Source organism: Leucopleurus acutus (assembly GCF_964270905.1).
Source record: "Leucopleurus acutus genome assembly, chromosome: 2".
Classification (NCBI taxonomy): Eukaryota; Metazoa; Chordata; class Mammalia; order Artiodactyla; family Delphinidae; genus Leucopleurus; species Leucopleurus acutus.
Window position 1 is genome coordinate 43,226,350 of NC_139143.1, and position 25,898 is coordinate 43,252,247.

Here is a 25,898-nt window from a genome sequence, read left to right on the forward strand (position 1 = left end):
ATCTGCTATGAAGACAGACAAACAATGTAACATTCCCAGAGGAATTGAATTGCTTCTAGTTCAGACTGAGTTCTATTAGAACCAATTTTAGGTTGTTATAAATAACAAGCTGGCCACAGCTTTCAAGAGTGAAGTGGCTGGGGAATGAGGTCAGGGGAATCCCTCAGAGCCACTGGAATATTAATTGTCAAAGGCGCTCCCTAGTTTCTCTTCTTACGAGCGTAAGAGTCTTTGTAACACTCCGGGAGCCCCAGGCCCAGGGACAAGAGAAATTAGAGGGAGGTCAGGGAAAATAGCCCAACAGCTGTCAAGTGTGGTTAGGCTTGGAAATGAAGCTGCAGTTGACTCCTCAAGGAACAATTTTTTTTCCTTATATAACTTACAATTTCTCTTAAAACACTCGAATACCATAGGGTATCACCCTATGGAAACAGCTTAAACACAGGTGAAAATAATAAATATTGAAAAAATGTATAATATTGGGCTTCTTTCTAAATATTTCACAGAGAAGCTCAGTAAATAAATAGAAATGGGAGTTGAGGTATCAGAGGTAATAAATATTCTAGGAGAGAGGTACAATAGGGTTTTCCAGGGAGCTGGTTCTGCTCTCCCAGAACCCTGGATCAGATTTCAAAGATCTTCAGTTTATGTCCTAGGGTCTAGTAGAGTCGCCATCCTGGATGGTTTCTTCACTAGAATGCTTCAGTTTTTCATCTTTGTTGTCATGTAGGCTTCTATGTAGTTGATGAAGATGTCAAACTCACTCATGGCTTTGTAGACACCCTTCTCTTGGAGCTGTGTAGGGAGATAAGAAATGTTTAGTGAAAACCCCATCTGAGCAAGTAAGTGGGTTCTCCGCTTGGATGGTCATGACCCTGGGACCCAGAAGCTGTACTAGCTCCCTTGTGTTGGGGGATGAAGGACAGACCCTGGGGACCTGAGGATATGCCCTGCTGTCAGGAAAGGCTGTGCATTGGCCTGGACCACGGCCAATAGGCAGCAAGAGGAACATTCACTTTTGCAAAGCACAGTCTTTCAAATGGTGCCTTTTCAACAATTTTAAAGGTCATGTACTCACATGATGCTTATTCAAAATTTGATGAAAAGACATTAGGGGAACCACTTGGAAAGCAAGACATTGAGAGAAGGAGAGAAGGGAGCCGTTTTTGTGTTTATGTTCCCCCACCCATGGATTGAGGAGGTCCAGCCCTGTTGCTCTGGCCTACTGTCGGGGGATTCATGCCCCCTGATGTTGGAACCCTGCCCAGTGTCTGTCTCCAGCCCATGAAGAGGACATAGGCCCCATGGCTTCTGGGAAATGTGGTAGAAGAATTCATGGACAGTTGAAAGAGTGAAACCCCACTTGGTTTGAGAGCTGACTTTCTCAGGCACCTTGGGAGGTGTGACTGGAAGATGGAAAGAGAAGGGAACCAAGTCCACATAAGGGAGAGCTCTGCTTCCTGCTCTGAGTTTGGGGGAGTTCAGGCTGCACCCCTGGGTGTGTTTGTAAGTGCACGTTCACGTGTCAGCTTCCTGCACGTGTGGCTTCAGACTTGATTCCCAACAAGCTACTTTCTGTTTCCTCTGTCACTCTCCCCAACACCCAGCTCACTGTGTTCACAGCTGGCTGGCCAGCCCAACCCGCAGGCCTGCAAAGGCGGGGAGCAGTCATTTAGAAACCCCCCAAAACACTTCACAGAAAACAAACAGAACTGAGATGGCAGCTCCTCACTGGCTGAGGAGGTCACACCATTTGTCGGGTTCCCACACTCCCTCCGAGCGAAGTTCAGGGCCTGCTGAGCACCGGCCAACCTCCGCCCCTCGGGAGTGGGCAGAGGTCATGGCCCCCAGACCCTCCCTGCCAGCATCCCAGGCTCACCTTATTGAAGACACTCTTCACCTGCTCCACCGCTTTGCTCTTGTTTTCACAGGGCAGAAATCGATGCTGTGGAAGGAAAGAGAAAGTGTGAACAACACTGGCGCCCAGGTCCTGGGTCCATTGTGCTTGGGGGACAACCTGGGAGCAGCGACGGGCCAGACTCATCTTGGACGCCTACTCTCCACAGCTCCTGTGAGGACGAGCCTACCTCGTCCTTCCCCACCAGACAGAGAAGAAACACAGCCCAGGGAGATTACTTGTGTTTCCCTAGGAACTGCTCCCAGCTGCTTACAAGGCTGCGTCAAACACCCAGGTCTTGCAGTTTCCTCCCCTGGCACGTCCCAGTGCCGACCAGAGCCTGAGCCAGTCCTTCTGTCCTTTCCTGCTTTTGTCCTGTCCCTCTCCATCAGCCCCAGCCACGAGGACCATTTCTAAGTCTCCGAGGAGCAGAGACACAGTCTCAGCTCTGCAGGCCAAACCCGTTGCATGGTCCTCTTCTACAAATACAGCCCAAATGATTTCTCAACATCAGTGAGGGAACAAAGGAAGCCAGTGGTGAGGGTATCATTTCAGTTGGAGAAATAAATGATCCTGGGGGATTATTCACAGACACTAGCTTGGGGCCGAGTAGCCCCCTCGTCCCTCTAAAACGCCAGGGAGAATCCTGTCAGTCAGTTGGGCTCCACCTGAAGCTCTGCTCTCAAAAGGTTAAGAAGACGTGGGGAGTGGAGTTTCCTCCCCCGGGACCCTTACCTCTGGCCCCTCCTGCGGGGCCCAGGTCCTAGGTCCCCAGGGACGAGGGAGCCCTGACTGAAGCTCTGGGCCCCTTTCATGTAGAGAGAGGGGAATAGCTAACTAATAACCCACAAATGACTCACAAATAACAGGAAAGCTATTGCAAACCTTCACATGTAAATGCCTAGCGGCCACCCCACCCCCTGCTCAGAGAGAAATGAGCAAGTGATGCGGCTTCAGTGCCTGGCCGGAGGGAGAAGCGCCTGCCGGCCTGTGTCTTTGTGTCTCCGGGTGGGAACCGGGTTTGGGCAGGATGTTTCTGGAAGAGCCCAGAGGAGAGAGAGCCGCCTGCAAGGGAAAGAGCTGGCCTGCTACTCACACAGCGCCTCAGCCGCAGCCTGAGGGTCTTCAGCTTCTCCCCCAGGGAGTTCACGTGCTCTTTGATGTTGGGGCCATGGTCCTCAGCCTTCGGCATCACCTCCTCCAGGTAAAACTGGATCATCTCCGACAAGGCTTGGCAACCCAGGTAACCCTAAGGGCAGAAGCCAGGATGGGTGGTGACCCGGGAGGAAGAGCTACTGCTTGAGAGGACGGCTTTGTCCCCGGGGACCTTCTTAAGTGGCCACCTCCCCCCAGGACCGAGCCCTTAGTGACAGACCCCCTCCAGCTACTGACTATGTGCTGAGTTAAGATCTTCCCACTTCTCCTTTTCAAAGTGAGGGAAGTGGACCCAGCTCCTTGCAGGCGAGAAGCAGAGACGCCCTTAGTCACGCTGCACACCGCAGCCCCGTCCCCGCCCAGCCCTCACCTTAAAGTCCTCCAGCAGAGACTGGCTCAACAACGAATTGTCCAGCTGGTCATTCATTTGCTGCAAGAAGAACACAAGGAGAATGAAACCAAGGTTTGGGGAAATAACTGAAATTGACTGCTTTTCTCATGCCCTTTTATTTATAGAGTTTTTGATTTTTAATCAATGCAGACCTGGCCCCAAAATGGAAAAGAGAGCTTTCAAAACAGGACATTCAACGGTGCTGGAACTCTTAGTTAAATCAAGTCCTTCCCCTTGAGATCAAGTTCTTTAAAAAAATCTGGCTGATTTTGAAGGCAAGGCAGAAGCTTGCCTGGGTCCTGGACTTTCTGCAAAACTGTGTCACATGCGCAAGGGTCCCCATAACAACCCCTTGCCTCCCTCTGCTTTTCTGTCTACCCGCTGCCGACATCCAGCTGCAGCACTGAAAGTTCTCCGCGAGTGGGAAGCATCTCCTAATGCAGGTTTCCCCCTGTATGGTGCTACCCCAAACCATCCGTCTTTCAGGTTCTGGAAGCCCTCTAAGCTGAGGCAACTTATGTTTCCCTGCCACAGGGTATGGGGAACATCTTCACCTCCAGTCAGACCCTTTGTGATCTCTCCCAGCCTATGAAGTATTGAGCTCCAGAGAATTCTTATACAAATTTCCGAGCGTAGGAGAGATAGGAGAGATACCTTTCTGAAGGGAGGTTTTCCTGCACAATTTGCTGCAGCACCAGGGATTAGATTGACTCACTGAACCCACAGCTTGACCAGGGACTCTTACGAATTTCAATTTGGCGGGGAATGGGTGTTGGGGGTGGAGGTGAATGAAAAGGAGGTTTTATAAGCTCCAACAGGACGCCTCGTCAGGCAGTCCCAGGGAGGAAGGAAGGACAGGAGAGCATCATACTCACAAAGAAAGTCTTCACGCTGCTGAAGGCAGCTCGGAGCTCCCGCAGCATGTGGGGCAGGCTGTCTGGGAAGTGGATGCAGCTGTCCTTAGCCTGGGTGCCCTGGTGTTGGCCAGCTGCCACCCTGGCCAGGAAGATCAGGCAACAGAGCAGTGCTGAGCTGGGCATGGTGGTGTTCTGCCTTCTTCGTTCAGTCAGACTTGTGGTTTGGTTTTGCAAGAGCAAGCCCCTGTTGTGTAGACCTTCACCTACTGTGTCCCCCTTTTATATTGTGGGGCCTCACCATTCATAAAAAGCCACAGTGTCACAGATTTCCTGGCAAAAGTTTCTTCTGATTAAAGCTCCTCCCTTCCCTAGACCTCTCCAACTTTGTATTCGTTGAAACTCTTACTCAAAGTTTTTAATTTTGCATCGTAAGCAAAAGAGATGGTTGAAAAATGAACTTCTGCATATGGTTATTTTTAGGAGGAGCTACCTCTCTCTCCCTTTTAAAATAATTTTTCAGCTTCTCTTAATAAAAAAAAAAAAAAGTTGAACAGCTGTTCTGTGCGCAAGGACCCACAGTTGTGGGTTCCATTCACGTGTTCCTAGGTCACAGTGACGTGGACAAATTGGCCATTCCAGAATACACTGGGATTGAGAAATAACTGGGTCCCCCTCCCCAACCTGGGTTGATACTCAAGGCTTCTCCTTACTGGATTGGGAAGTCAGCTCACCACTCCAGACCTCATCTTCCCCAGATGAAAACAGGAGTGTGAGCTAAATGTCCTCAAAGCTGTCTTCTGGTTCTTTCATTTTATGTTCCAAGACTACTCCTTAAAGAGGCCAGCTTCCCACAGGACAGGCAAGGGTGTCGGACATGCTCCAGGTTCCTTCTCTGGCCCTGGATTCATTTAGACTCTCAGATCCATGTCTCCAACCTCCTTGGCTAGACACATCCTCAGGGGGAATTAGTAAGAGTAGTCCACGCTTACTGGAAGCTGTACCTGCCAGTCACCATGACCCTCATCTCCATTTTGCAGTGAGCAAACCGAGGCACACAGATATTAAGTACCCTGCACATGGGTGCTGAATGAGGGAGCCAGAATTTGCACCCAGGCCTGCCTGATACTCAGGCTGTGCACCTTTCCCCATTCTATACTGGCCCCAGTGTGCAGAATGGAAAATTTGGCTTAAAAAGTCACTAGGATTCTTCTGGGTTGTGAGCTTCAGTGGCTGGAGACTTAACATTTGAAAGATGGGGAGGAAGAAGTAAAAATAACAAAGAAAATAAGTTGGGATTCCATGAAGGCTGGACAGGAGGCCCTTTTCTCCCCTCGTACCTATCCCTTGCCTTCCTTCCAAAGAAGCCTTAGTTGTCTTGCTTTGGATTTGCACGTGTGTGTGTGTGTGTGTGTGTGTGTGTGTGTGTGTGTAGGGGCAGAGTAGCCAGATATGGTGAGGAATGTGGCACTACCGCTAGAAGGAAAGGATGGTGTGGTGACATTACTTCTACAGATACGAAGAAAGTCTTTGATTGGGCCTTGACCTCCCCCTTCTGCAGGGGCTTCTCCCACTGCCCCACTGAAGAGCTCTGATCTGGGGGACAGGAGGCCGGGGCTCTGCCACTCAAACCTAGGGCAAGTCACCTGACCTCCCTGTGTCTGTTTTCCATCTATCCCAAGGGGACAGCAGTACCTGCCTTCTGTCTGCAGGGGGCCTTTGGGCTTCACATGGGATGGGGCCTGGGGAGGTAACAAGTGGATTCAGATGTAGGATATCTCCAGTGTTTCTGTTATTTTCTTGCCTTCTTGCATCAGCACTGGGATACCTCAGGTGGCCCTGGGCTCTGAGTGTGCCGCATTAAAGAAGCTCACTGCACCAGACAAGGGGGGCAGACATGCTGGGGCTGGGCTGGAGGGAGTGGGAGGGAGGAGGCAGAGAGCCCAGGCTGCGGGTGTACCTTGTGGGTCAGGATCAGGGGACTGTAGTCTCTCTTCCCAACTCTTTGGGGAGTGTTGATGCAGAAGCCTAAGAATCACAAAGGGAGAAAGAACCTTTAGAAATAGGCGCGGAAGGGAACTATATTCAATATCCTGCGATAAACCATAATGGAAAAGAATATGAAAAAGTATACATATATGTATAACTGAATCACTTTGCTGTACAGCAGAAATTAACACATTATAAATCAACTGTACTTCAATCAAATTAGAAAAAAGAAAAAAGAAATAGGTGTGGAGCTGACTCAGGAATTGCTGCTCCTGCCAGATTTACACTGGCCTTAGGAGTTCTGAGTTTTGCCACGAGGAAGAAGAGGAAAGGGGTCAGGAGCTGGGTTTTGCACCCCTTCCACCTACTCCTTCCCTCTTGGCTCCTGGGTTTTCTGGGCTGTGTGTGCTTCAGCCCGTAGGGCTGACCCCTCTCTGAGCTGGGTGTTCTGGGTACCGACTCAGCCTGACCGACCAGTCAGGCCAGAGGACCCAAACCCAGGGCAGACTACAAGGCCCCAGTTCTGGACCCAGGCAGCGCAGATTCCCCTCTTACCTTTGTTTGCCACTGTGCCATGTGCTTTTCTCCACTACTAAGTCTACAACAAATGTCGCTGTCATCCATGTGCACAACTGCCTCGGCCAATCAGCTGTGAGCTCCCTGAAACAGGGCACTGTTCCATTACCTTTTGTGTATCTGGTGCCGAGTACAGGGTCTGGCCCATGGAAGGTGCCAGGGACACAGCTTCCTTTTTTCTCTGTTGGGATGGGCATAGCAGAGTACCCTGTGGGCCTGGACCAGGGCTGGTCTGGGCAATGGCAAGCACTCAGAGCAACTCAGGAAGGCAGGCAGTATCTCTTCCACTTTCTTGTACAATTTGAAATATTAAATACACACACACACACACAGACACGCATGCACGCATACATGAACATAATGGCAGGAGAAGGGAGTTGGGCAAGAGCCATTTCTATCTTTCTTTATTGCATAAGCCATTAGGTAGGGTAAGGGTTAGGCTCTGACTTCTTTCTTTGTTTTGGAATGTTTGGTAAATGTTGCCAATTACCTCAAGCCATTTGTTGAATTTTTCATCCTTTCTCTGTTGATGTGAAATTGTTGTCCTCTCTCATCTCAAAATTTTCAGAATCTAAATGGTCAGAGACCACTTAGGCAACTTCCTTGATGCAATTACTTAATTAACAAATGGAGATAACAATATCTTCCCTACCCACATATCTCACAGGACTGATGTCAAGCTGACACAAGAGAATAGGTGTGAACATCTTGGGAAAAGTTAAGACCCTTTGCTTATATATTGACCAAACAACAAGAACAACAAAGATGACTCCTGTTTCTCAAGACTGTGAAGGTACCATTCATCTGAAAAGTCATTAGGATTCACCGGGAAAAATCCCAAACTCACAGGTCATGTAGATGTGACATAAATGTCAACAGTCTGCATGTTAGATTTGAGTTGGGGTTTCAGTCCAAGGGAAGAGCCCAAGTAGGGAAGAAAGTGAGCGAGCAGGCACCTGTGGACGGATGGTGTGTCAGTCTGGGCACCATTTGGTCCTGTGGATTTCAAGACAACACAAATGCCACTCGTTAGACTGTGAGCTCCTTGAGAGCAGATGGTCTGAGCCCAATTCTCCCTCAGATCTAGATTCATAGCAAGTGTCCAATACATGCCTATTAAATGGAATTTAAATGAATTTTTTTCTTTGGGGACTCACTGGGAAATCAGAGGAAAGTGTGGGAGGGGAAATATCTCTTCTCTTCCATTCCTTCTCCAGAATATTCCCTAATGTTCATATTCAGCTGCAAAAGAAAGAAAGTCTGACTCACCATGGCTTAAAAAGGAAAGGGATATTATTTTTTAGTCTTCCGTGACAAGAAGTTCAGAGGCAGGCAGTCCACGGCTAGTACAGCACTCCAGTGTCATCCAGGACCCACATTTTCTGCCTTCCTGCTTTTCTATGAATTGTTGTAGGATGTCAGGGAGGAGGGACGTGGGTAGAGTCTAAAGGTCCAAAGGCATGTCAGCCCAGGAGATCCTAATAATTTTTCTGGAAAGCTCCATCTATGAGTTTCACCACTTTAGCTGCAGACGACTCCAGGCAGACAAGAATTGTGAACAGATTTTGGAGGGTGCGGTCTACAATGCACAAGAGCTTATAAGGAATCACCTCGCAGCTAACCTCATGCTCAGCAAAAGGGCAGCCTTCTTGGTGTAACTGTCCTATATCTTGCAACAATTCTGCCGCTCAGACCCAAGAGTGGGGAACAGACTGGGAGCCCTGTGGGGCTGCACTGGAGTCACAAAGAGAAGGCTATGGAATCTGAGCTTGCTGGACTCAGGGTTCAGCCAGCTTGCCTGTCAACAGGGCCACCACAAGCATAGCAGGCAGGTCAGTGATGCAGGCAGAGAAGGTGGGAAGGTGCCCACCCAGGACAAGGGAGCTGACTGTCTCAATGAAGAATCCCTTGGGGGCTTGGCTCCTGTGTGCTCATTTGTAATCATTATTTTAAGGCTGATAATGGGAGTTTCATTTCTTCTTCTTCAGGACATCTAGAACGTACAATAGTTTCCCCAGCTTGAAATTTCTAGTATTCCCTTGAATAACCTTGCTCAGCTCCCTGGACCAAGGCTTCCTCAGGGGCTTTGCCGCAACAGGCCTGGTCAAGAGCACAGAGTGTGGCATCACACCCCTCAAGTGGGGCCGGGTGGGCCCCCAAGGGACAGGGTTCTGTCTTTGAATTTGACCTTGTGGTTGAGGTGCTTCAGAATAAAGTCCTGGTGGGTCAGAGCTTTAAAAGGAGCCCGAGCTGGGGCTGGCCCCTAGGCCGAATCAAGCAAGGGTTATGCAAACTGGAGTGGGTGCCCTTCCGAGGACTGTGGCCGGCAGACGCTGCAAACCACAGTGGAAGGGCTGATCTTTGGACAGCCAATGTGGAATTCCCCTTTGTACAACGGTGGCGCCGTATCAAGCAATTTGGATTTTCCTTAGGGGACGGACACTGTGCTCTGTAACTTCTCATACGAGAGATTTGGCTACAGGGGCCAGGACACCAGGTGTTGGAGTCCTTGCCACCCAGAGGATACAGCTGTCTCTGCTCTGTCTGCATGACTACCTAGAATAACTAGTGGGTTCCTGAGCCTGGAGCACAGACAGATTCCTTCAGCTCCAGGGCTGTCCCTCTGATGGGATTTAGTTTACTCAAATTTCCCTGGATGGCTGACACATTAAACCTAGTGTGTCCGAGCAGGACATGCGATCTGTGTAGTCACTCAGAGGGCCCCATGCTTGGAAGGGCCCTGCCTTTGCTCTGTTGTCACTGTCTTGAAATTCTTAACAATTGTTGAACAAGAGGCCCCACATTTTCATTTTGCACTGGGCCCCCAATTTATGTAATTGATTTTTTATCAGAGACTAAACTCATCATCTTCTTTCTCTCATCTCAGCTTCATCCAGTGACATGGCACCCTAACTCAGCAAGGGGACCATCATCTAACCTAACATACAAGCCAGACACCTAGAAGTAACTTGTTGGTTCCTCCCTCTCCCTTACCAACCTATGTCCAATCTATTAGCAGGTCTTCCAGATTTTTCTTCATAAACATCTTTGTAATCTGCTAACTTCTCTCCATTTGTATCAGCAGCAGCAGCAACTGTCTGGTTCAAGCTTCCATCTTGTCTCTCCTGGGCTCCGAACAAGCGCCTTGTTGATATTCTAATATCCATTCTCCATACTGTCCTCCACTTTGTATCCCAAGTGATTATTTTCAAATACCAATCTGATCATGACTCTCCCCTTGCTTAAACCCTTCAGTGACGTGTCACTGTCCCTTCCTGGGTAAAATAAGGACCCACATTCTTAATACTGTTTACAGCTCCCTTTATTATCTGACCTTGACTACTTCTTCTGCCTCATCTTCCAGCACCCTCCACTTCCCTCTGCGTTCCAGCCTTATTGGCTTTCCTCTTTTGTTTTTGTCCAAATCATCCATGCTCTCTCTCCTACCACGGGGCCTTTGCACATGTAGTTTCTTCTTTCTGGATTGTGCCTCCCCCTCTCTTCATCCTTCGGTTCTCAGCTTAGATCTTACTTTCTCATATGAGTTTTTCCTGACTCTGCAGTCAAGGTCAGGTCATTTGGGTATATCTCCTCAGGACACCTTGCTCCTTTTCTTTATAGTACTGGTGTCAGTTTGTAATTACACACGTGGCTATGTGGTCTCTTGATTGATCTCCATCTCTCCCATTAGACTGCCCTCCTCAAGGGCAGGGCTCACGTCTATTTTTGATCATCGGTGTTTGCCTAGTACTTAGCGCAATTCTGGGCTCATCCAAGGTTCACACTAAATATTTGTTGATGCATTGCATGACTGAGTGTGTGCTTCCTAAACTTTTTGTAGCTGTAAAACGGCTACGTTTGCCTTCTATCTCATATAGAGCAGAGGGTGAATTCACTTGGGGGAACACCTACCCTCACAAACTCTATGTCTATTCCCATTTAGCTTTTCCATATTTAAACTATCAATACTAATTACTAATCTACACTCTTCCTGGCAGATGTTAACCAAATCCCCCACGGTTGTTGGAACATTAAAAAGGTCCTGTGTCAGGAGATGTCAGAAGAGGAAGGACCTTAGACATTATCTAATCCATACCTCTTATTTTACAGATGGGCAAACTGAGGCCCAGAAAAGAAAGTGACTTTCCCAGGCACTAGAGACAGTTAATGACAAAGGTGAAATCAGAACTCAATTCCTTTTGTATTATTCTTCTCAAATCAGTACCTAATTCCTTGACTCAGATGAGTGTTCAGTCACTGAATTCTCATGCAGCACCAACAACTGGGGGGAGTTGCCTAAGACGTGAGCAGCATGTGGGGCAGCAGTGGTGAGGAGAAGCTGAAAGCCTGTGAAAATAAGTTTTTCCTCCATAAAACAATTATGAATCTATTATGTACTTGCAGGATGCATAGCCCTATGATTAGAAGCTGGAGATGGGGCTGAGTGTTGCTTAGGTATTTTTGTCTTAGGGAAATATTTCAATCCTTCGAATATTTGCAGACAGAAAGGAGTTTCTCCTGTATCTTGTCTGTCTCTAAGACACAACTGCAGTGATATTAAAGACATAGTTCGGTATGCTCTCCCACCACGGTACCCCTAAAGCACCATCTCCTCCATGAAACCTTATTCAAGAGAACAGAGAGCTGAGGATTTCCCTTTATCTTGCCTATTCTGATCTCTATCCCTAAGATGTACCCCTGACTGTAAATCCTCAGCCCCGCTCCACGTGTGCTTAGGTGCATAAGTGCATGACATAGGAAGAGCCAGCTGCTTCCTGCATCCTGGACTCACATCACTTCTACTGTGAGTGTGTCATTTACATACCAGCCCGAGGTCATATGCTCTCGGGGGCAGTGTGCCACTGTGTTCAGTGTGGTCCTAGATTCCCTTAGTCAGCTCTTCTCAAACTATTTGGATTCAGGACCCTTTTACAGTCTTGAAAATTGTTGAAGGCCCCAAAGAGCTTCTACTTTGTTGGGTTCTATCTATCAATATTCATCATATTAGAAAGGAAAACTGAGAAATTTTTTTAAAAAACATTTATGACATTCTAAAGGAATAATAATTAAAAAACCCACTACATCTTAACATAAATAACAAATTTTTAATGAGAAATAACTGTATTTTCCAAGTCGGAACACATTTAGTGAGAAGAGTGCACAGTTTGACATCTGTCGCAAAGTTCTTTAAATATCTGGTTTAATAGAGGAACTTACATTCTTACATCTGCTCCTACAGCCAATCTGTTGTGATAGGTTTTTGGGTTTAAAGCGTGTGAGAAAATCCAGCCTCATAGAGGTATACGGTTAGAAGAGGGAGGTCCTCCTAGGAGTCCTTGGACCACACCTTGAGAACCGTTGGCTTAAGCATTTAACAAAAATGTCTGGGTGAGGATGAATGGGAGGAAGGTGATCAAAGTTTGGCTTCCAAGAAAGGGGCGGAGGATGTACGCTCAGGCACCTGTCCAGCAGGGAGAAGGGAGAAGCCCATTGCTTCACTGCCGTCTCCTTTATTCAGAGTTTCCCAATAGCCTGTGTGGTCCTATAGCGGTTCACAGTGCAGCTGCTTCTGTGAGCATCACGTGTGTCATGGAAGCTGCAGTGCTTCACACGCCAAATTTGTACTTTCAAGTCAGAACCCAAGGGAGTTTGGGGGCTGATTTGCAGTGCCCTACCTGTTACTGGTAATCCCCTTCTCCAAGGCGCCCGGGGCCCAGGATCAAGTTGCAGGACTGGGGCGGTCAGGGGGCACCGGGCTGTGGGAGGGACTCTGCTGTAGACTTATTTTTGGTTCTACTTTCCATTTCCACTTTTAATTCTTCTCTCGTTCTCGCTCTCGCTCTCTTGCTCTCTCCTTCAATTCTGAGGGGCAGTTAATAAACCTGCTTTCTCTTTGGCTACCTTTGTTCTTTCTCAGTTTTCAGAAAAACCTTGAAAATAAAATATTAGGAGATTGGGATTGACATATATACACTAATATGTATAAAATAGATAAGTAAAGAATCTGCTGTATAAAAAAAAAATAAAATTTAAAAAGAAAAGAAAAGAAAAGCAGACATTTCCCAGTCTAACAGGCCAGGATTAATCCAATCAAATCAATACACTTTGCTTTCCATTCTCTTCTGTCCGCCTGCAGAGTTGAGTGGCAGATACAGTCAGTGGGCTTTGACGGATCTGGCTAATTCAGAAATCACTTTGAAAGGTGGGCACCCTTTTAGGAACTGGGTCAGACATGGTATGTTCAAATTAAAGCTTGATCCCTGGTGGCCCATCTGATTATGCGAGAGTCTATGCACTAAGTGGAAACACGTTCTTTTCTTTTTAACAGAGCTGGACTGAGAAGCCCTAAGATGCTTCAACCTTCAAATGTAGTTCAGAATAACACATCACTAAACTATAAAAGAAATTTAAGGAAGCCCAGCAAGATTCTGATACTTTTGATGATTACATACATCAATGCTTGAGTCTGTCATACAGAGTGAAGTCAGAAAGAGAAAAACAAATACCGTATGCTAACACATATATATACATACATATATGGAATCTAAAAAAAAAAAAGAAAAAAAATGGTTCTGAAGAACCTAGGGGCAGGACAGGAATAAAGACGCAGATGTAGAGAATAGACTTGAGGACACAGGGAGGGGGAAGGGTAAGCTGGGATGAAGTGAGAGAGTGACATGGACATATATACACTACCAAATGTAAAATAGATAGCTGGTGGGAAGCAGCCGCATAGCACAGGGAGATCAGCTCGGTGCTTTGTGACCACCTAGAGGGGTGGGATAGGGAAGGTGGGAGGGAGACACAAGAGGGAGGGGATATGGGGATATAGGTATATGTATAGCTGACTCACTTTGTTATATAGCAGAAACTAACACACCATTGTAAAGCAATTATACTCCAATAAAGATGTTAAAAAAACCCAGAAAACCCCAAAAAACATGATTCTTTCAAAAAACTGAGCAATATCTCTTTGTGCCTGGCTTTTGGGTGGTTTGGCACTGTTCCTAGTCAGATGCCTCAAGCACAAGGTTGGTTGTAAAGTAGTTGACTGATCGGTTTCACGAAACAGTGTCTAAGAATTGTGCACTCAAGATTCCCTTGTGTGACACAACTCATATGACCTCTGACAGCAAAGGCTGGATCTCTGATAGCAAAGCACTCATCTTCCTCACTTGCCACCCCACAGCCCCCTGGGTCCAAGTGTTCAGTTACTGGAAACCACATGATGTGCCCTGCCTTTGGGCTGGTCTTTGCAGGAGAGTGTGGTGGTTAAATCTGTAGGCCCTAGAGTCAGACTAAATTTGCAACCCAGCTCTGCCCCTTACCATTGGTGTGACCCCGGGCAAGTTACCGAGCTTCCCTGAACTGCAGTATCTCCAGCTGGAGATGATGACTGGCACTGTGGGGCTGTTGTAGGGACCGAGTGAAATAGTGCACGTACACAGGGGCCTAGGTGATTTCCCGGCACTTAACAAGCAGTCAGTACACCTGAGATGCAGTGGTCCACGCCTTTCCGTGAGAAGGTGCAGCTGCTAGAGCCGGAGGTATCTCTTTGTGGACCTAAAGTCTGGGAACAGGAGTTCTCCACCCCAATATTCTGAGGACATCCCGGGGGGCAGAGAAGTCAACCCCATAATAGAAAGAGTTCTGGCTCGGCCGTCCAGGAGGACGGCTTCCAGCCCTGGCCTCCCCTGTGAAATCCTGGATGCATCCTTTCTCCATCCCTCGGCCTTGCTTTCTGCATCCATAAGTGGGAGGCTTGACAGAGTGGTTTTGCTAGGGTACTTTCCAAATCTAACATCCTAACATTTTGTGATGTTCTTGTTGCCCTCCCCTGCCCCATCTACCCTCCCTGGCAAGAGTTAGCTGGCATGAGTGGCTCCGATGCACACCTTCCTCCCTTGCCAAACCCACTAAGTCAGCTCGACAGGGGGCCCTTCTGGCCATTTCTAGTGCAGAGATGCTGCCCAGCCCTGGAAATGCCATTCTGTAAGAGGAACAAAAACCTTTTCTTCGGGCAGCTTTGCGTGTGTTCACCTGTATTTCCTTCTCGCAATCCTGGCCCCCAGTGTTCTTGAGGTTGCAGTTTCGTTGTGAGTCAGAGCTGCTGAGAGCAGTGGAAATGAGAGGGGCCTCCTGGTCGGGGAGGACATGATGCTACCTTTTCCTCAAGAGCGAGGCCTGGCGGGTGGCGGGGGCGTGGGATGGAGGTGAGCACCTTCCGGAAGTGGATTTCTCACAGTGACTGTCTCTGGGAGGAAAGAATATTACTGGAAAGCCCTAGAGATCGCTTCACATCTCTTTCACATCTCTTCACGTTCTCAAGAAATTATCTGCACTGGGAGGTAACATGTCTGTCGTTTGGTGTCGGCCAGGAGCAGGCCACGGCCAAGGAGGAAGCGCCCTGGATGTGGCTGGCTCACGACCTGAGCCTCAGATAACAGGTTTGCTTGGTGACAGTGGCGTGGGTGCTGGATCCCCATGGCAGAGCACGGCAAGCCAGGTCGGGTGCTGCCTCAGGCCGTGGCTTGCCAGGGCTGCAGGCTTTGAAGGAATGAGGAGGTCCTTCAACCCCTTGGTCATATCCCACGGGGAAAAGGAGAGGAGAGAGGAGGGAATGACCAGTGCCAGAAACAGGACATCTGACCATCATGTGGAAACCGTTGTGGAGGAACACTCACCTCATACAGGTGCCAGAGCAGCAGATTCATGGAGCCAATGAAGGAAGCTCCACGGATCAGTGGACTGAAGCCCCACTGGACAGAAACATGTAGATGGCGCCAAAGGACATACAGGCCACCCCCAACTTACAAATGCCCATTTCTATAGACTCAAATGGCAGCCATTGGTTCATTCTTACCCTTCTGAGTAAGCAACCCCTTACTTCAGGATTCTGCTTCTGAGAGATCCTTTATGAAGTAACCAGTAACTTCTAGAGGGCCGCTGGCGTCAGATTCAGAGGCGGGGAAGAAGCAATGGAAAAGAAGCAGAACATTTAGGTGTGCTGACCCCAGAGGCTGGGCTCTGTGTGGGGCTGGGTTGTGAGCTGGGACAGGTGGACAGGAGAGTAGATCACCTGAGAGCTCTGGGTCAAGCAGGGCAGAAGGCAGGGGTTTCAATAGAGGGGTTTCAAGTTAAGGTCCCCTCAGAGCGGAAAGTGACAGGGGCCTCCCAGAGGGGTCTTAGGGAGAGGGAGTAGAGTGTGATAAGAGGTGACCCAAGACAACTTTGCCTATTTCAAATGTTGCCTAAGGCTGGTCATATATCCAGTAGGAGAAAGAAACTCCCCCTTGTTAATCTTGCAGACCCCAGCTCCCAAGAACCTGAGCTGAGGTTGGTGCTATTTATAGTATAACACAGTTGTATCATAGCCAAGAACAAGGCTTTTTTTTTTTTTTTTTTTTTTTTTTTTGGTATGTGGGCCTCTCACTGTTGTGGCCTCTCCGTTGCGGAGCACAGGCTCCAGACGCGCAGGCTCAGCGGCCATGGCTCACGGGCCCAGCCGCTCCGCGGCATGTGGGATCTTCCCGGACCGGGGCATGAACCCGTGTCCCCTGCATCGGCAGGCAAACTCTCAACCACTGCGCCACCAGGGAAGCCCAACAAAGCATTTTTAAAAGGAGTTTCTATGAAGACGTTGTTCCAGGTTCCAAAACAGTGACTTACAAACATCTGTGCCTCAGGCAAAAGCTACCTCCAAAAACACATACCTGCCAAAGGGGCTGCAAAGTTTGACTGTGTGTTGGGAAGGGATGGTGATGGGGGCTTGGGGCTAGGCACGTGGAAGGGAAGGGATAACTGGACATCCTCAGTGGGGTGTCGTGGGCAAACTGGCCTGGTGTCTCTGCCACTGGAATCCAGAGCCCCATATACATGTCTACCAAGGAAACCCGATCATATCTGTAAGACGGAAGAAATAGTAATACCCATCTCCTGGTCATGAGAATAAAATGGGATAAAAGCTTGTCACAGTGTCTGGCACGTAGTGAGCGTTCAACGACTATTACCTGGCGGACAGTCCATGGCTTCCGTATAACTATGTTACACCTACCACACCATGACTACCAGAACAGCCATGACTGTTGATACTACCACGATTTTGCTTTCCCTTCTGGGTCTCTTGAAATGACTTTGAACATCCAAAGAGTGGTGCAAGTGGAGCGGGTGCGGGCTGCAGGGGACTCATGAGGCAGGGCCCTTGGTGGAGGGAGGTGAGCTGGGGAGCAGCACATGGGAGCTTCTGGTCACTATGATCACAGCTGGGGCTTCTATTTCATTTCAGGTAAAATCAGAGGGCTTTAGAGTAAACTGGAGGTGAGGAGGAGCTGCGTTGCATGGAAGAGGCCGCAGGGAGCCAGAGCGTGCTCCTGCATAGGCTGCAGTGGTGGGAAAGTTGGGGTTGAGGCTGCTGGGGCCACTGCAGCTGAGATTTAGGGCTGCAGAAATGGTGAGGCTGCTGAGTTCTTCACATTGACCCCACCCCTGGTCCCTGGTGCTTCCCACCCCAGCTGAGCTAAAGGCCACATGGAGGCTCAGCTGTAGCCCGTAGTTACTGCCATCACCATTCTAAGGACAGCCAATTAACTCTTTATGCCGGTTGTTCCCTTCAACCCCAGGAACGCCAGAATGCCTTTTTTATGTCATTTTTGATTTCTCCAGACCACAGGCTCATCTTCCTAATGCACCAGTATCATCACCAAAGTCCCATTCGCAGGAACCTTCAACGGCTGCCCAGTTCCTTCTGAACAGACCCCAGCCACCCAAGCTTCGCATTCACACTTCCAAATGCCTTTGCAGCCTTCTTTCCCACAGATTTTCTGCACAGAGTTGCTGGCCAAAACAAGAGGGCTCTCACCTGTTGTCAGAAGATGCCCTGTTCTCTCCCAGCATCTCGCTTGCACCCGCGGCTTTACTGGTCTGCAATGACTGCACGCCTCCCAGCTTTCATCCGACAGAATCCTCCAGAGCCACCTCTTCCATGAGCCTTTCATTACCAATCTGGTCCCACTGAGCTTTCTTCCTTTTTCCTTCCCTCCCTCCCTCCCTCCCTCCCTCCCTCCCTCCTTTCTTTCTTTCTTTCTTTTTCTTTCTTTCTTTCCTTCTTTCTTTCCTTCTTTCTTTCTTTCTTTCTTTCTTTCTTTCTTTCTTTCTTTCTTTCTTTCTTTCTTTCTTTCTTTCTTTCTTTTTCTTCCTTCCTTTCTTCCTTCCATCCTTTCTTCCTTTCTTTTTCTTTCTTCCTTCCTTTCTTTCCTTCCTTTCTTTCCTTCCTTCCTTCCCTCCCTCCCTCCCTCCCTCCTTTCTTTCTTTCTTTCTTTTTCTTCCTTCCTTTCTTCCTTTCTTCCTTCCATCCTTTCTTCCTTTCTTTCTTTCTTTCTTCCTTCCTTCCTCCCCTCCCTCCCTCCCTCCTTTCTTTATTTCTTTCTTTCTTCCTTCCTTCCTTCCTTCCTTCCTTCCACTCCTCCACTGCTCATGACCATACTTGGCCACACTTGGTGTATACCACCACCTAGAATGGTGAAGCATCTTTTCCTATGTATGTATTTGTGTGTGTTTGTGTGTATGTATGTGTGTATTTTGTCCTGGGAGCCTGGACCCATGTTTCGCATACGCCAGGGATGGGGAGGAGACAATCTAGCTTTTGGGGTAAATACTTTGCTCATTTTGGCTAGCAGTGGGGTTTTAGATTCTCAAATGGTAGAGATCTGGGCCCAGGAGAAGGAGATCTTCTCCTTTCTTCTTAGCCTTTCTTCTGTGTGGCTATGGAGATGTCTTCCAACTTCAGTGAGCCTCATTTTCTCTCTCTGTGTAATGCGGAGACTCCTCCCTGGCAGAGGATCAAAGAGGCCTGCCAACAGGTTGAAATACTTTAAGGTTACAAAACAGCCAAAGACATGGAAGAGTTAGCTCCTCTGTGGTCTTATCCTTGACTCAAGGAGGGAGGCCCTGCTGGCTTTTAGAGCCAGCAGCAGTAGTCAGATCGAGGACTGTCTTCTGCCTAGCCAGGTTCCAAACCACCGAGCCCCACAGCCCTTTCCACAGCCTTCCCACTGCCCTGTGTGGTGCAGTCCGTCAGACCTCGCTTTCCTTTATACAACGACTTTACAGCCATGGGGATCTGAGTTTTTCAGAGAGCTTCCTTCTAAAATCCCCCTCTGCCCAGGGTTCCCAGGGATACTGAGGACCTTCCTTCTTGTGACACGACTGGGGAAACACACTGGTCTTCAGGCCTCTTATTCATCTTCTCAACCCGGAGATGGTGAGCTTAAGCAATCTGATCTGTTGTGAATGTGAGTGTGTGCTTGTGCGTGCGTGTGACCCTGTGAAGCTTTTTTATGAATAACCGATGCCACATGTCTGCTACCATCTAGTGTGTGTCTACTGTGTGCCATGGGCTTGACATAGCCTGACCCAAGGCCAAGAGCCCTTGGACCCCTGCTGATGCCCACAGTTGACCGCTACCTGGCCTAATTGGTTTTCCTTTATTACTCTTTGATACCTTACTATGTGCCAGGCATTTTATTAATATTATTTCACTTTAAGTTTCACAACAACCTTAAGAGGTTATCCAGTTATCAATCCAATTTTAAAGAAGAGTAAAATGAGGCTCACCCTAGGTTATAGAGTTCATAGTGATTGAGGCAGAATTGTGAACCCATATTTGACCCCAAAACTTAGACCTTAAAAAAAAAAACTATACCATGTAGATTCTTAATAAGAATAAGAATTTTCTCAAAGTAGCCATACCTGCCCACTGAACTTCTTTTGGGAAACTATTAAACTATTCCTGTACATTCCTTCTAAACCTCATTCACTCCCACTCCAACCACCCTCCCAACCCATTGCTTCAGAAGACATTGCCCTTGTACTCACACCCTCTAAAAGCATCTTCTAGGAAGCCTCTCTCTGATTCCAGTAAGCTGTAGAGCTCAAAAATGGTCCAGTTTAAATCCAAAGGGCCATTGTCCATGTAGGTGGTTTTCCCAGCCTAAACCTTACGTAGGAGACTTAAAAATTCTTATACTGGAAGAGAAGTAGGAGTCGTCTATCCTAAGTCCTTGCTTTCAAGACATAACCAAACAACCTGGCACCAATCCCTGTCTATTTTTTTCCTGTGGCCTTTCAGAAAAGATTCCATAGTGTCCAGTGATACTGGTGCTCAGAAAATTTTCTTCAATCCAACAAACCCCCTCTCCTGCTCTCTATAAGCCTGTTGCTAGCTTCATGGAGCACCAAGAGGTGCAGATAACTAAAACCTTCTACTATTTGCCCTGGTAAGTGGAAATTATACAAACAGTCTGCACATGTCTAGAGTGTAAAGGTTTACAAAATGCCCTTATGGGTATTGTAACATCTGGTCCTCCCAGCCACCCTAGGAGGAAGGCAAAGCCAGGGTTCTTAGTGCAGTTTTTACAGATGAAGAAACTATGGCTTAAAGAAGCTAGCTGACTTGCCCAGAGTCAGATAGCCAGGAAGCATAGAGTTAAGGCTCGACTCTAAATGCTTAAAACTGTTAGAGCTGGGAGGGATTTTGGAGTTTATTTTCTAGTTTATTTCTATATTAATCTCCTTTTACAGATGAGGAAAATGGAGTTCAGAGCGTTTAAAGAATCTATCTGCCTGAGTGGCAGAGTAGGATTTAGAAGTTTGGTCTAATCAGTTCATTTCTTTACCCATATCACCATACTGAGACAAATAAGGTAGCTTCAATAATTTTAAAAAATTTAAAAATGCCATTACACCTGAAACGTCATATGAAACTAATATGATGGTATATGTCAGTTTGAAAAAATGTCAGGAAAAGAATCTGAAAAAGAATGAATATATATAAATGTATAACGGAATCACTTTGCTCGACACCTGAAACTAACACAACATTGTTAATCAACTCTACTCCAATAAAATGAAAAAAAAAAAAGAGAGAGAGAAAAAAGAAAAAATGCCCCAAGGCTGTGGTCCTTCCCTCCCACCATTCTCTCAGTATCCCGGAAGAAAACCCGAGCCCCATGAGATTTCATCACTGGTTCTAGTCAGCCTGCTTCTCTGGTTGTGGCCTGCCCGAAGGCATGTAACAGCAGCCCCCTCCACTGCAATGAAAGGAAAACACGTGCCATCTCCCAAATAGAGAAAGAGTAAGAAAAAAACCCCACGCTCGGCAACCATAGAAGATAAACACCGTTGAGCCTCAACATGGTTCAGCGGCAGAATTTTCCCCAGAGCCAACGGCCTGTGGCAGAGCTGTATTTTCCACTTTGGCTACTGTGATTTGGTTGCGGCACACTTGCTTTCTTTCCTTTCGTTGGAGACAGACTCTGACGCAGGTTTAGGGCGCTGGCAGGTGTCTGGGGGTTTACATGCCCATCTCTGGCCTCTGACACCTCATCCTCTCGCCCCACCTCCCCTCCCCCTCCCTCCCTGACACGGCCCGACCAGCTGGGACAGAAGCAGTTGGATGGAGCTGTGGAAGGGAAGTAGGGTTTCACCATCTCCAGAATCCCCTTAGCATGTGCCTGCAGCCTGAAAGCAGATCTGGCAAAACAGAAGGCAGGAGCCTGGATTCCATAGGGATTTCTCTTAGAAAGCATTTCAGAAAGTTTAAGGGGTCTTGATAGAAGACATTTGCCATCTTTCCTCATTCCTTCTTGCTAAGTTGTTCTCTCTTGTGCGGTGCTTGTGTGTGAGAGACTTTTGTGGACAGGAGAGCTTTTCCAGGGCTGATCAGATTTACCATCTCATCTGCTGATCACCTGTCACATCCAGCAATAGTCAGATTCCAATTGGAGGGCCAGGTTGACCTCTTCCACTTCCTCCTTGGGAAGAAGAAGACTGTTTCCAGGGACGGTTATAGAACTGGATAGAGAGAATTAATCAGTGAACATTTGTTCACGAGTAGGGCAAAAGGCTGGGCAAATTCCCAGCAGCCCTGCTGCCGGCTGTATCTAGGGGGTCCCCAGGTTTTGACTTTAGTTCTCTGCATGCTGTGCTGAGTGCCAGCTCTTCCTGTGCCCCACGCCCAGCCCTCTGGGACCGTGTCCTCAGCTCTCTGCTTTCCAAACCTCAGTGTGATTTCCTTTGCCAACAGCTTCACCTTTACCGGGTTCTCCCTTTCCTCCTCCTACAAAAGCCCCATTTTCTTAAAGGTAATTAGCCAACCGAACACTAAGAAACAGGTTATAACTGCAATTTCTCACCCTCCCACGAAAGGTCATATAGTTTTCACTGGTAATATCACACATAGGGTATCTAAGTAAACGAGCGTTCCTGGCTCTGTGTGTGTGTGTGTGTGTGTGTGTGCGCGCGCACATTTGAGGGCAGGCCCAGGGCTTTCCCAGGCTGGTTGGATTTATCATCTCATTTGCCCTTCCCAATATGAAAGATGAATAGTGCCAGTCATGGGGCAGATGCCTACTTCTCTGGAATTGCCCCATCCTGGTGACATCTGTGGCTTTTAAGGGCCAAGTGTGTTCTAAGCTTCTGAGGAAGCCTGGGAAAGAGCAAAAAGTCCATCCTGGAAATAATATACAAGGAAACCACCCACCCACTACCCGCTTCATGAGTGAAAGTGGCTGAGTATTCCCGAGCCTGGGGGGCAGGTGTGAATTCCTTGGACTCTCTTCTCCTTCCCCAGTCCCAACCTGGGCATGGCCTCGGCCCCCTCCCCATAGCATTAAAGGCTGTGTTTAGTCAACAGTGGTGGATGTTCTTGGACCGGGCCGGCCTGGGAAAAAACTGGGTAATTATGAAAACATGATTGCCCTGGCTACCCCATTGAGGTTCAGCACATTCATGTTAGTTCCCTTGTTCCTTTCGCTGTCCCTCTGCTGGGAATGGTTTGTATTCTAACCATGGAGGGATGAAGGGCTCTCAGGATCAATTACAGAGCAGATCAGAAGATTTGTGTTGTGAACGTGCTTGCAGAACACCCAAGCAAGACACTGATAATCACCTGGGAGATCCTGGAGTTGACACCTGACTCGGCCTTCTGCACATGACTTTTCTAGCTTCTGACATTTCCGTCTCCCCATCTCGGTGGAGTTTGTTGTCTGAGGCAGTTGTGGGGGTGACAATTTTAAAAATAATATGAGGCAGCACGTGAGCCGAGTCCCAGGAGGGGAAAGCTATGAATCAGGAGTCATGTAGCAAGACAGGGTTTTCCTTCAGACGGGCTTTGGTCAGCATGGGTCCACGGTTCCCTTGAGGGATTCCCCGACGACACAACCCAGCGGCCACGCTCTGCTAGAACGCCTCCAATTCCCCCATCTGACCTGACTCACCCTAGCCCCCAGATTGCTCAGTGATGTTCAGACCCCCATCAAGGTGCTTCCTGGAGAGTCAAACGGGGCCCCAGCAGGCACCCCGTCACCCACCACAAGGCTGGGTGGGAGGCTGAAACAAAATGGCTCATCCTCTCAATTCTGGGAAAGAAAGGTTGGGCCTTCCTTTTACTCTCCAGCTCACACCGGGAACCTCAAAAATAGGAAAAACACAAAGGCTGGAAAAATACTATAATAATTATCAGTGTTTTCTGAATCTCTGACACTGCTCGATTAGTCATAGCCGCAGTTTGCGTGGCTGCGATGATAACACCTCGTTGACCTCCTTAACAGTTAGTAAGTGATGATTATTTACCTCATCCAATCTCTGAGCAAGGGAGGATGGTGCCTGGTGACAAGACGGAGATGCTGAGCACCGGGCAAAGGAAAGTAGGGCCGGCCTGACACCTGGTGTGGGCAAAGGTCGTAGGGCCAAAGGCTAATTCTAGAACATCTGAGTCATGAGGGTGAATCCCAAGGTCACAGATCATCACTCAATGTCCCAGAGACATCTAGAGGGCTTCTGGGTCATGTCCCCTTTTGACCTTAGGATGTAGATGGACAATATTCTCCAGCACCTTGGATACCATAGCCAGGCCAATCTTTTTCCATCACTGTTGCCCTCAAGCTCCTCCCCAGTTTGGCCACTGGCAGAGACTTCTCATTGACCACCAGGTCAAGTCTAAATTCATGTAAATACCTCATTTTCCTCCTCTGCAAAATGGAAATAAAGATACTACCACTCTTGTTGGGATAAAATGAAATAACAGGTGGAAAGCGCCTGGCACAATGAGTGACGTAGAGTGGGCACTCAACAAATGGTGGTTTATTTCATTCCAGTTTCTCTCTGTGTCTGTTCCATCCCCTGCTCCCTAAAGCCCTCTTCCCGCCTTCTTGCCTCCGGACATTCACTGATTGCCACGCTGCTGTGCCCTAGATGCTTCTCTTCCGTGGAGCCTCTTGCCACTGCTTCAGTTTTCAATGACATGCCTTTCTCTGAGCCTCTTATATTTCAGTTTGGCCCTTGATCATTGTATACCCTCTTGGCTCTTCCATACTTGGGGCATGAGTGTGAGTTCATCTTCCCATGCAGGCTGTAGTTTCTCAAGTTTAGGAACTGGGCTGATTGCCTCTTTTGATGCCTATACTTAGCAGATCACTAAGAGAACAGTAGGTTCTTTACAAGAGACGGAGGGGGTGGGGTGGGTGTGTGGCAATGGAAAGTTACCCAAAATGATGGGGAAACCAGCTGGGGCACTTCTGTTTGGGGATTTCCCTGGACCATGTTTCATGACCTGTCCCTAGCCCCTTGGGCTTTAACAAGCTGTAATCCTGCCACACTCCCTACTTTCTATACCTATAAAGGTGCTGTGGGATGGAGAATTTTGGGAATCTCAGGGCAGGATGAGGGGCCCCAAAACCTTGTGTCCTGCTGGTCACTCAAGACCTCCCAAACCCCACCCCCATCTCTCTGTGGCTATTGAAGCAATCCTGGCTGTCCTGCTCTGGACGAGGACTCTCTCTTGGGCGGTTCTCTCCTCTCTGTGCAAACAGCTCAGACACAAGGGCCAGTCTAGGTCCAGACCTTGGGGCTCACTGAAGAATTTGAGAATTAGAGTAAGCCCTGGACTCCAGGGCTGGTACTGTTCACCTGGCAGAGGTCTGTGGGGAGTGGTCTGTTGTTAGAAGGGATGGATGAGTCATCTTAAAGCCATAGTGCTTTGCTAGACCCAGCCCCACCTCCTTGACACATTTCAGTTTCTTTGCATCCAGCTGGGTTTATCCTGTCACATATGCATGTTGCCTTCTGCTCTGGGGCTCCTGTACAGGGACCAGTCCTGGATGATGCTTGGTCGGGGTAGACTTTGAGTTTGCTCAGTCCTAGCTGATATACCTAGATTATACTCAGATTAGATGCCTCAAGAACCTGGCCTATTCCCTCCTACTTCCCACCTATTCTCTACTCTACCCAACCCAGCTCACCCATGAATTCTTCCCTAAACTTTAGGATTGTAAAATGCTGGGAGGGGCTGTAGAGACAAACCAGTTTACTTTCTTCCTCATTCTATAGGTAGGGAGACAGACCCATGACTTGGGAGTAACTTGCTGTGAGCCCATATGGCTTCCACACATGGACAGCTGTGCACTTGCCTACCCCAGGATCAGAGACCTCCCTCAGGTTATTCCCCACAACCCACTCTCATTCTCTCCATTTGTCCAAATCAATGCCTCTTTCTCCTTATTCCTTCTACTACCAGTCTTAAAACTCACCTTCTCCAAGAAGCCTTCTCTGATTAATTCAGTTCATTCTCCATCCTTTATTAGGTGGGTGGCTCGAGCTATGTTAATTTTCACCTAGTGTTGTTTTTTTTTCTCCATGAGCTCCTGTAGGATTATTTCAATGTGTTCTGTATCATCCTCATTAGTCTGGCAGCTCCTGGGGGGTAGAGTCCATTGGCTTGCTTTCCCCATCATTCTAGGGGCCCTTGAAAGGCATCATTTTCTTCCTGTGGATCATCACCCTTTGTCCAGCTCAGGGCTACAAGCCCAGGGAGGCTCACCGTCCAGGAGGTGGGTAGCATTGCCTGATGACCCAGGTCACAAAGACTCTTTGTGCTGAGGGTGAGGCTGGATAAAACTTCGAGGAAGAAGAACCTTTCCTGACTCCTACACTGAGGTCAACCTCTAAGGTTCAAGGTCCACCTGCTACAGTGCAGACGCTT

The 25,898-nt window shown here is 48.1% G+C and overlaps 1 protein-coding gene across 1 annotated transcript; it reads right to left on the bottom strand.

Annotated features, from left to right (window-relative positions):
• Positions 1 to 571: 571 nt before the first annotated feature.
• Positions 572 to 4,618, bottom strand: IL10 (interleukin 10). Its single transcript, XM_082832601.1, has 5 exons — positions 4,319 to 4,618; positions 3,423 to 3,482; positions 2,994 to 3,146; positions 1,880 to 1,945; positions 572 to 795 (listed from the first exon to the last, which is right to left on the bottom strand). The coding sequence occupies exons 1-5, from the start codon at positions 4,481 to 4,483 to the stop codon at positions 703 to 705; spliced, it is 537 nt and encodes a 178-aa protein (XP_082688727.1). The 5' UTR covers positions 4,484 to 4,618; the 3' UTR covers positions 572 to 702.
• Positions 4,619 to 25,898: the final 21,280 nt, after the last annotated feature.